This window comes from Vulpes vulpes, chromosome 10, assembly GCF_048418805.1.
Source record: "Vulpes vulpes isolate BD-2025 chromosome 10, VulVul3, whole genome shotgun sequence".
In the NCBI taxonomy this organism is placed as follows: domain Eukaryota; kingdom Metazoa; phylum Chordata; class Mammalia; order Carnivora; family Canidae; genus Vulpes; species Vulpes vulpes.
The window spans coordinates 11,636,785-11,648,058 of NC_132789.1; the positions used below are offsets into that span (position 1 = coordinate 11,636,785).

Here is an 11,274-nt window from a genome sequence, read left to right on the forward strand (position 1 = left end):
CCGATAGCGACGCCGGCGGGGGCGGCGCGGCGACAGAGAGACGCAGCGGGGCCCCGGGGGCCGCCGCAGCCCCCGGCCGGCGGGGCCATCGTCCCGGCTTAGCCAAATTGCTCTGACGGCCGGGGACAGTGTGGAGACAGCAGCGCGAGGGCGATCTAATGGCTCCTAATTTCATTAGGGCGGCTCTGGGCTGCAGGGGGGGGGGGGGGGCGGGCCGCCCCCAGGACCCCAGGACCCCCCCTCTCTTCCGCGGGGCCCGGGAGCCTGGACACGCGCGAGGGTGCCGGAGCCCGGTTGCGGGGCGCACGCCCCAGCGCGACCCCAGAAGGCACCGCCTGGACCGCTCGGGGAAAGCGAGGCTCCACGGAGCCCCCCTCCGCGCGCGTCACCCCGGCCAGCCCGTGCCCACGCAGGGCGATTTGCCCTGAAATGCCCCCACTGCACCCTCTGCTCCTTCCCGGCCACCGCGCGCGGGAAGGGAACTGGGCCTTCCTTCTCTCCCCCCCTTCGGCCAGCGGTTTGAGCTCGCACCACCACGTGCACGTGCAGAGACTGACTCACTGCCCGAACCCCTGTCCCCTCCCGGCGGCGGCGGCGGCGCAGACCCTGCGGGTTCAAGCTGCATGACCTTGGGCAGGACCCTCCCCTCCCCTGCACTCCCATTTATAAAGGCGGCATATTTGTGCGTCCTCCTTTCTAGGCTGCTGTGAGGGCCCAGGGTCCCCAAGACGAAAGAGCCCACTTTACGGTGGAGTCATCAAGCCAGGGATTCTGAACACACTGAATTTGAGACTGTCTTCTTTTCTGGTGATTAGTTATTGCCAGTGAAAAGATATGGAGACAGTTCCCTGCAAATCAGTGTTTTGTTCATTTGTGGGTTTTTTTGTTGTTGAGGAAAACACTGTTTAAAGCTGGAGAATCTGCTAAGAGCTTGGAAGGCGAGGGGCAGCACACTCAGTGTCCTGCATGCAGACTCCGGTGGTTCACCAGGCTGCTCTGGGGGCCGATGCAGACTCCAGGGTTAGGACTCTGGTCCAGGTTTGCCTGTTCCGGGCATGGTGAGGGTGGGGGAGAAGCTGGAAGTTGGGGGGGAAAAGATAAACCCAAGAGGATCAGCTCAAAAGGGGTACCCGGGTTGGCCTCCGGCAGGTTGGCTTCCCCATCTGTAAAAGAGGGAACAGGTGGCCTAGGGGCTCCCTCTCAGCTGGAACATCTCAATAACAAGGCAGGGTTTGGAAGTGAGCAGGGAAGGCTATCTAGGGTTCCCATGGAGGTCTAGCCTCTGGGCAGCCTCTGGGCTAGAAGGACCACGTTTTCTGAAGATCTGAAACACACAACCCCCCACACCTAATCACAGATGGGACTGAGGTCCAGGCTTCAGTCTCCCCAGGACCCGGTTCTCCAGCTGCCCCAGAAGGAAAGGCAGCCCCAGAGCATGGGACGGTGGACCACAGAGAAGACTGCACAGGACAGCGGCGGATTAGGGAGACCAAGAGAGGAAAAGACCCAGGCCAGTGGAATGAGGCAAGGAAAGGAGAAGCAAGCGTGAGTGAGAGGAGCCAAGAAGAGAGAGAAACTCAGGGAAACACAAAGGGGGAAGAGAGAGGGCAAGAGGGACCCAGACCCACGGACTCAGGACAGTCAGAGATGGAGAGTACCGGAGGAGGCCTTGTGGGCTATATCAGGTACTTACATGCCCAAAAGGGTCCAGATGGTTGTTGGTGAGCTTGAGTTTCTGGAAGGAAACCAGCTGCCTCATCCAGTGCGCCCCGGTGGCCGGCGAGTCCGGATGCACGTAGAGACGGCCCGGCATAGCGGGCTCTGCTTTGCCCGTCACAGACCTGACCAAGGAGGAACAAAACCCGCCCAGACTTAGCGCCCTGTCATGCTGGCAGGGTCCTGTGCCGGGCCAGACAAGGGCTGCTGAATAGAAGAATGATCTGGAAATGGCCGAATCCTGGGGCCTTGCCTGGGCATCTGCAAGCCCAGGTGATCAGAAGGCCTGCGGCCAGTGTCCAGGCAAGTCCCCCCACTAAGCGGCTTTTTCTTCTTCCACCCCACCCCTCCCCCTGCACCAGGGGAGCCGCAGGGCCTCGAAGCCTCTTGCTACCCATGGAACAATTCTTGGGTTCTGAAAGCCTGGACCAAAAAGGCTAAGAAAAGTCCTTAAGGGCTTTCAAATGTGCTTTCTTCTTTGAGCCTCCCTGCACGCTTGGCAGCCACAGGAGCAGTCCACCCGAGGAATGGACCTCTCCTCGCTTGCCTGTTTAACTCAAATACCACGGCCTGACTTTGCAATTTCATAAAAAGGCACGTTCAAAGCAGGTAACTCATAAAAAATAACTGTAAATGGTTTTATGCCCCCAGAAATACCTCCAGCGCTTGGAAACAATACTCTTTTTAAAATATCCACAACCCGTGGGTGCAGGAACAGCTACAGGCCCTTCACATCCTCTGAGCCTCAGTTTTCTTGTCTATAAAATGGGAACTAACAGCTGCTCCTGCCTCCTCTGGGGTGGTCCAGGATAGCAGCAAAACCCTCCGCAGGGTGGGGAGTTCAAAGAATGTTTCTTGGTTCTGTCTGTGGGGAGGAGAGTCTGGCCTTCCACTTCCCCCCTTGCCCTCCCCACCGGCCCACACTGGTGCCTACCTACCATTTATTATCTGCGAACTTGTATCTGTGGTCATCGGCTGGAACGATGTCCATGAGGAGAATGTATTTCGTTTTGGGATTGAGGCCCGTCACCTTCACTTTGTAACTGGGAAACATCCGTCTGGGTAGAGAAAGGGACGGAGACCAAGAAAGGGACGGGTGAGGGGGTGAGGAAGAGAGAAAAAAATTAATGCCAATGTCATAAAGGGCGCATCCACGCATCTTAATGGAAGACGCGACTCCTCCACGAGTGAGGAGTGTACAAGAGAAAAGCGGCCCCCGCTCCGCTTTTGCCAGGATCCATTCCAGGTTTCCCTTGAAGTTTTGGGGAGGAGAGAGGCCCAGAGGTGAGCTGGAAGCTGGTGACTATTTGTAACCTGGAGGAAAACAGAAACCTGGAGGTCGCAGCTTCCGTAAAGAAACAGTGGTGAAGAAGGGCCTAATGGAACCTCCATTTCGGCTCTTTGTAAATGCTCTTTTCAGAGCCAGAGACCTACTTTTTTATTTAGGGGCAGAAGGAGCCCAACTCGGTGAGAAGCTGGCCTCCAGCGCCCAGGCAGGTGCTCTAGCCACTCTGCTCCATGCACGCGTTGCTGCCGCCTCATGATGACGGCGGGCTGGGTGCGCCCCGGGGACTGCACATCTGTGGGTGCCCATAGACCTCTTGCCCTGGCTGGGGTCCCCAGAAAAAAACACAGCTGGTAACCTCTGCTGCGAGCCTTGAGCCAAAATTTATTCCTAAATGCCGTACCCGCCCCCCCAACTTCTCCAACGTTTCTGGCACTCTTCCTTGGAGAGTCTAAACACTTTGGCCCTCAGCAAAGAAACCCAAAACCCATCCGGGTTTGGTTTTGGAACCAGGATAGTCATGGGCAGATGGGTGCTGCAGACCTGCGGGCCCTGTACCTCTCCCTCTGCACTCACGGGGCGCGCTCCAAATTCCCAGCCCTCTTTCGGAGGCGGGGTGGGGTGCGCCCCGGAAAGCCAGCAGTGGGAGGCTGGCCGGAGTGGAAGGACAGGACGAGCTTCGGGATCCAGGCTCACCGGGGGATGGTGGGAAGGGGTGAGTGAAGGGAGGCCTCGGAGCCCAAGCCCTGTGGTGTTTATCTGCCGCAGCGCGTGTGCCTGCAGGCAGGCGAGAGGAAGGCTTCCCAGGCCTTTTATAGTTAAATCCCCTCAGCTCAGGCTGGGGGGAGAGGGGGCCCGGGACAGGTCTTTCCTTCCTCGGCAGAATGGGAAGAAGAGCTTAGTTCCTTCAGTGTAAACAGAACGCGCCTCCTAGTTCACTCAGGCCGAGCGGGGGAGCAGACATTGTTTAATTTCAAATAATAATAAATGTCACTGTTGTCAGTTTATTGCGGGAGGCTTCGGCTGCAGAACCGGGGGGCGTCTGGGGAGGCGGCTCCACCCTCCCCCTTCACACACTCGGTGGCTTGGGCCTACTGGCCTCGCCAGCTTCACACGCCTGCTCCGGGCTGACTCCAGGCTTTCTGCCCTTGAGGCCGCGGAGGGCCAGCCCAGCACCCGGAGGCCTGTGCCGAGGATGTGCCCAGGCCGGGGCACGCACGCACACGCGCTGGCACGCTGAGCTACAGAGCGGCAAGACCCTCCCGCAGCCTCCCCCAGCCGGCCAGCTAGCGGTTCCAGCAAAACACACACACACACACACACACACACACACACACAACTGCGAGCTTTTAAGAGGAACTCTGGGGTGAGTGTCTTGGCGAAACTGCCGTGTTTATCGGTGTCTGTATATAGAGCCCGGCCGAGCCCCGGTTCAGTTTCAAAGGCTTTGCCTGCTTTCTATAAACAATGAAAGAGGTAGCGAATACATTCGACGATTCAAAGTTTGGCAATCGGGTGGGACACTGGACCCGCTCCAAGGTCAGGCAGGGCGGGAAGGAGGGTGGGGGCCAGGAGTCAAGGCTGCAAGCGGGTCTCATCTCTGTGCCCACTCCGCGCTTCTCCGGTTCCCTTCTCTCTCCGCCTCGTCCCACTTTGTCCCATTACCGATCCACCCGCTGAGCACAGCCCCCCAAGCCCTCGACTCTTCCTTCTGTAAGAGTGGGAGAAATGCCCCGTTTCGGAGGTGAATCTTGCAGGCGTTTCTTCCAGCAGGAATGGAGGTCACTGGAGGAGTTCTCCAGGCATCTTTAACCCAAATCGGGTGAAACAAAATACATTCATCCTCTCTCGCGCGCTCGCTCCCTCTCTCTGCTCTACACTGTTCTCGCCTCTCTCTGCCCCTCCGCCTTCTCCGCCTCTCCGTCTCTCTCGGATCTCCGAGACACCTTTCCTTCTCCCCCATGATTTCCCCAGGCCCTCCCTCCGCAGAGGTGGCCAGCTCACCTCCCAGCCTTGGTTATGATCATTTCCGTGCCTACTTCGTGAAACTTCAGCCACAGCTCTCTTTCGTGGAGAAACACCTTGATCCCTTCCATTCCCTAGAGGAAGGAGAGAAAAGTCACACAGACGAACCCCAGGAGCAATAGGACTTCCCTCTCCAAACTCTCCCCAAACTCCCCCCAAACACAGCTGGTTCCTTCCCTTCGGAGCCTCTGTGCTCTAAAGCTGAGAATAGTATCAAGCCCACTGCAGAGCTGTGTGGACTCTGGAACACGGGCAGCCCTGCCTAGGAACCCCTGTGCTTGCCCCGTGTAACCCCCATGGTGCACTGCTGTCTCCTAATGCCACCAACACAAAGCCAGAGAAAAATCCCCAAACATCCCGTGCTGTCCACGGGAGGACAGGCTGAGACCCCCAAAATGGGACCAATCTCAATCCCTTTCAGCCAAGATGCAGCCAAAAACAAAAGCAAAAAGCAAACACAAAAACACTAGATCTCAAAAAGCCTGCTCAGAACATTCTTCTGTAGACGCCCAGATACGCACACACAAGCACACAGACATGCAAATCCCATATCTACGCGTGTTTCATTTCACCATGGCGGTGCAAACACAAACATCCGTGAACAAAATCTCAATTTAAAAATGTCTCTATATGAGAATAGATTCCCACAGCCCAAAATATTAATTCTCAAATGCGTATGTTAACACATTTTCTAGGTTCTCCTCACATCCAACTTCGTTCACTTCACGAGCTGTTTCGATTCTGGGCACAGCCGAAACTTCAACGTTTCCGCTTTCAACTAAATACTATTTTACAAAACCGATGCAAAAAATATACATACAGAAATCTTCGTTTTGCAATAATCCATAACTAATAAGCAGATTTGCTTTTCTGTAGGAAAAAAAATCTACGTTTCCCAAGCTCTGTGCCCACTGCCCTCTGCTTCTCTACAACCGTACATGTGTTTTCCTGAGACGGGAAGGGCAAAGAGACAGGTGATGAAGTTCTCAGGAAGGACATTGATCGAAATCCCAAAGAAAGGTTTTGGCTACATCCAAATATCTCTTCTAGTCATGTCACCCTGCTCCGCACCATCTGACACCCTATTTAAATAATTAAGGGGTACACGGGCCACCTTGAGCACCCAGAACGCCCGGGGAATAGGGTAGAGAGAGCACACCCGAGGCCTCACTCTCTCCTCGGGGCCCAGCTTCCACCCAGGGGAGCCTACTGCAACCTCTCAGCAAAGCCATGCTGCTCCCCGCCACCCGGCCAGGGTGAGCCAGCCCTCCGGAGCCCGGCCCAAGACAAATAGTGCAACTCCCTGGTCTGGGCGGCGGCGCGGAGGAGGCGGGCGGAGGCGAAGGCTACGGAAGATCTGAAGAGGGGTCAAGCCATCGCTCACGCTGGCCTGAAGCAGCCGCTGACCCAGCCCTTAATGAGGGGCTGGGGGCTGAGTCTACACCTAGGGCATCAGCAAAGGAATGATCTGGGCTATTGTTAGCTGGCCCCAAATAGCCAGATAATTAAGACTTCTCTCACAACCCAAATGTATTTCCAAAATCCTCTGGCCGTAAAGATTATTGTCACAATGAAGTGGATTGGAGTATTCTGACATTTGGGGGACACGGGGCAGAGAAAGGTGGAATGAGTGGGATTTAAAAGGAAAGAAGACAATTATGGGAAAGGGGCAACCCCCCCACCCCCATCCCTCCCCCGCGGGAGGGCCTCTGGTTCCTGCAAAGGGCCTCGGCTAGAGTTCTCCTTACCTGCTGGGTGAAGGCAGCCTGGGGAGACGCCGGGGACTTGCTGGGGGCTCCTAGCGAGCTCTCGGCCTTGGAGTCGCAGGGTAGATCCTTGGAGTCAGGTTCCAGGGGTGTGTGGGCCAGGCCAAAGCCCTCGTCTGCGTCGGCCATGGTGTGCCCGGCGCCCTGTGCCCGCGCAGGGTCCTACTCTGAGGACAGGAAGCAGAGAGAGAAAAAGAAGGTTGGAAACAAGGTTCTAGTGACAGGAGGGAGCAGCTGGGTCCCCAGTGTCCAGCTCCCAGCACCTCCGTTCCCAGCTGAAGGAGGCCGCAGAAGGTTCCCTTATTATTATCATCATTACTACTTTATGACCACGCACAACCTCTTGCGAAAGACCCGGGTCAGACCAGGAGGAGGCGAGGCCCGCATCTCCCCTGCGCAGGCTCCCCATGATAAGCCAGCTGCCCGTCAAATTTGTCTGGACTTCTGGAAGAGCCAATAAAGATAAGGCCTGGGTATTTTTGGAAGCCATTGGGTACGAACCAAAAACAAAACAAAAACCTAGTGTCCTTTCGAGAATTGTTTTTCTCTGTCAAATTCACAGAAGGACATCACAGCTCTGTGTATGAAAACTCGCAAGAGGAATATTTTCCACAGCGGGCAAAATGCCTGCAGTAACCCGCCTCTTGCAAAACCAAAAACATAGGAGGGGAAAGATGTTACAGATGGAGAGAGACCAGGTCCCGAGGAGAATTCACGTTCATCCTTTATCAGTCGCAGGCCTTAAAATTAAAAGTCCTTCAACAGTAAAAGTCCTCCCGCTTTCCCTCAACTTTTTGCAACGGTAAAAAAAACGAAAAGTAGCCCAACAGCCGAGGAAAGAAAGCGGCGGTGCGGAGGGAGGCACGCTCCTGGGCGCCCACGGCCCGCGCTCTGTCCCTGCCCCTGCCGGCCCGGCCGGCGTTCTCTGGGCTCTCCAGCCCGGGACGCACATTTTGACGAGCCAGCCAGGCCGAGGGAAGTTTCTCGGAGCTGTAGCCGGGCCTGGCTCGCTGGAAGTGCAGGCCCAAGCTCCAGCCCGCGAGGATATCAAGGGTTCCAGATAAATTCTGGGCTGCAATGGTTGGATCGGCCTCCTGGGCCCGACGCAAGGGGTAGAATGGCCCGGGTGGCGGGCTTAGGAGGCTGGAACACTTAAAATAACAGCTGCAGAACTGTTCAAGCCCGGAGGAGCCTGCCTCTTGCTCTGATCGCCTTCCAATCTCCTCCACGTTTCCAAGTAAGGATTTGCTCCCTCGAAACCGGGTTAGACTGGGAAGGAGGGTGCCAAGGAGGGCCTCCCCAAAGCTTAGCAGCCGCTAAAGCAAAAGGCTGAATCCCCCACTCCCCCAACCCCAGGTCTGCAGTGGCTGGAGACCCGGAGTGGGGCGGTGGAGGACGGCTTCGGAGGCCCGTCTCCGGAGCAGCCTCCCTCGCCACACCCTCGGGGTTCGGGAGGCACGGGGATGGGAGCCCTCGCAGCCTTCTTGCAACAAAAGAACCTGGGGCTGGCGGCCCCCACGTGCGCTCAAGTCTGCCGCCGGCCACGGGGACAAGCCCATCCTGCGCCCCGGTCGGGTCGGCGGCAGCTCAGGGCTGGCAGGGGCGAGCTAGATGCGGTTTGACAGAACCAGGCCGCGCGTCCTGCAACCCTCCACGCCGCTCCGGGGCCGCGCGCCTCCCCGGCTGGCCGGCCGACCGGCTCCACGCGCCCGGAGCTCCCCGCCAGCCCGGGGTCGGGCTGGAGTCCCGCCGTTCGCGCCTCCCGGAGCTGGCTGGGCCGGAGGGCTCCCTCCCGAGCCTCCCGGGCCATCTGCAGGGACGGTTACCTCGCTGGGCGAAGCCGGTGCATTCACCACATCCCTTCTGGCTCCTAGCAGGGAAGCCGGCGGCGAGGCGGGGGCGCGGGCATGGTGGCTCCGGGGTTTATGCCGGGGACTCCTCGCCCAGACTAGGCGCTACCGCTGCCTACAAAGGATCACCCACCGCTGGAGCCTCGGCGGCGACTGCCCACCTCCGACACACACCTCCTCCGCTCTGCGCTCGCTCGCTCGCTCGCTCTCCCGCTCTCCCTAAAGACTTCCAAGTTGTCAGGCGCCAGAAGGGCTCCAAGGAACGCACGCAGCAGCCGCAGCGAGCACCCTGAGCGTTATAACCTCGGGGCCCGCTCCTTGCTTGCACCCCTCAGGAGGGGAAGTTGGGAGATAGGAGAGAGCTGTGGGAATGGTCAAGGTCCTTTCTGGGCGCCGCTTTCAGGGTTAAAGTTCTGGAATCCGAGGAAGAGAGTCTCTCCTCTCTCTCTCTCTCTCTCTCAGAAATACAAGCCGACTCAGCTGAGCTCAGTGACGTTGGGCTGCCTTGATGCTTACAAAGTACTGAAATTGCCTATCCGACTAGCTCCCACTGCACACAGCCTGCCTCTGCCTCTTACCCGCCCCCCTCCCTCCCTTTCTCCCTCTCTCCCTCCCTTTCTCTTCTCGCTCCCTCCCCCAACCACCTTTTCCATTAGATTTCCCGAACACTCAAATCACAGCACTACTCTCAAACCCAGACCTCGAGCTCACCCCTCCTCTCCACCCCCTTCCCAACCTCCATCCATCTCTGCTTCTCTGAGCTCGGCTCAGTGGCTGCAAAAAATCCTGCACAAATCATCGCAAACCCGGTCGGCTTCTGCCCGGGAAGTAATCTCAGTGACACGGCTGTGCAGAGAACGGAGTCTGCACACACTACGCTGCACACACACACACACACACACACACACACACGCCTCGCGCCTCCTCTGAAGCCTGGCCCATGTTCTCCCTCCGACGCTGACCTCAAGACAGTGCTGCGTGACCCCGCCTGGCCCGGCTGGCCGCCGACGGCCGCCCTGACATCTCTCCCCCTCCCCACTCACCACCCCAACTCCCAGGGACTCCAGGGTGAAGGCAGGGTGAAGGTGCATTGGGATGGGGGCTCAGATCAAAGATGCCAAGAAAGAAACTGCTGGGGGGCTCCCACCCCCAGGGCCAGCAGACCTCCCTGGCGGGAGGTGTACGCCAGGCAGTACCCAGTTTTATTAAAATAATCAAGCAGTCATGGGAGACTGGCTCGGCCCCTCTCCCTGCCCAACCCCTCTCTGAAATGTATTATTTTGCGGGTTGAAGAGGTCAATAGAAGCGTAAACACAGTGAGTAGGTCTTAGCCTGAGCAGACCCAGTTTGGAGCACCAAGTATCCGAGCTGGGACTAAATGTCAGGGTTTCCTATGGTTTCCCACCCTTGTCTCCCGTACCCCCTCACCTTATTCCTTTCTGGGGCTCTGACTAGAGACGTAGGCCTGCAGGCCTGGGAAGAGGGATGCAGAGAGGAGAAACACGCTGGAGATCAGAGGCCAGCTGGACGTAACATATCCGCTGCAAAATTACAAAGTGGACTGTCCGTCCCTAAAAGTGGGGCGACCAGGGGGAGAAAGCCAGCCCAGCATTTGCTCCAGTTCTCACTCCTCCCTCCAGGTTCTTTGCAAACAACCTTTTGCCGCTGAAGCAGTTTATTTATTTGTGTGAAAACACGCTCAACCCTTTCAGACCGTCAGCTCACAGGACTTTGGGCTCGCTAAGGAGGCGACCCCGGGCCAAAGACTGGAAACAAACATCGCTTCAGGATGAGCCTGAATCTCTGCGCCTCTGGCAAAAGGAAGGGGAAATCCAGAAAGACTTCTCCAATCCCTTTAAATTCTCAGAGATTTGCGGATAAAATAAATTCCCATAAATAAATTGTAGGCCCCTCCCGGGAGGGCAGATCTGAACTCCCCCCAAGTAACTGCCTGGCCAGATTCACTTGGTTCTGGCCACCACTCGAAACTGGGATTTTGAAACCTCCGACGGGAATCTATTCTTGCCAGGTGACAGTCCAAGGCGAAATGCAAGAGAGTCCATTCTTACTTCCACCGTGAAAAACAGCATCTCTGGGAGGGGGTGTTCAGCCGGACCCAGCTGGGGCGGGAAGCCAGGGGGCCCAGGCCAGGTGAAGTGCTGAGCGAAACCCATCCACCACCACCACCACCCCACCATAGCTGTCCAGGGGGACACTCACCTCCAAAAATCCCACCTCTTCTTTCCAGCGCAGAAGCCTGCAGTGGCGCCTTGCTGGGGAGTGGGGGTTCAAGTGGAGAGTTTGCAAAGGGCCCCCCAAAAAAGACCCCCGTTAGGCCCAGCCTTCTTCCAGCCTCTGTCAAGAGTGGTATGTACCTCCCAGCTCGAAGCTGGTTTGTGGTCTTCGACAAATTAAATATTACTATTTATTACCAGGCATACCCCAATAAAATAAAGAGGCAACCAGGCGATACCGACTATCTCACCAGCCGCTGCACCTATAGGACTTGGAGACGTCACGAGTCACGCAACCGGCCCGCGCGCTGTCACGCTCGACTGGGGGGCAGCGCGGAGGTTAATTTCTCCCCATCTTCGCCCATCAGTCCCGGGGCTGCGCAGCCACAAGTTCCAGA

General features: G+C 57.3%; 1 protein-coding gene across 6 annotated transcripts in view; it reads right to left on the bottom strand.

The window, feature by feature from the left end:
- TBX5 (T-box transcription factor 5) overlaps window positions 1-11,062 on the bottom strand; it is a 47,776-nt gene extending 36,714 nt beyond the window's left edge. For 2 of the 6 annotated variants that reach the window (XM_072722898.1, XM_072722896.1), the window contains exons 1-6: window positions 9,379-9,490; window positions 8,619-8,757; window positions 6,775-6,959; window positions 5,006-5,100; window positions 2,655-2,774; window positions 1,694-1,841 (exon numbers count right to left, since the gene is read on the bottom strand). In XM_072722898.1, coding sequence (XP_072578999.1) covers window positions 1,694-1,841; window positions 2,655-2,774; window positions 5,006-5,100; window positions 6,775-6,921 — 510 coding nt within the window. In that variant the 5' untranslated portion in view covers window positions 6,922-6,959; window positions 8,619-8,757; window positions 9,379-9,490. Of the gene's footprint in view, window positions 1-1,693; window positions 1,842-2,654; window positions 2,775-5,005; window positions 5,101-6,774; window positions 7,201-8,618; window positions 8,758-9,378; window positions 9,491-10,862 lie in introns of those variants that run through there. The other 4 variants (XM_072722901.1, XM_072722897.1, XM_072722900.1 and 1 more) reach the window with 4 other exon arrangements.
- Between the last annotated feature and the right edge of the window lie 212 nt (window positions 11,063-11,274).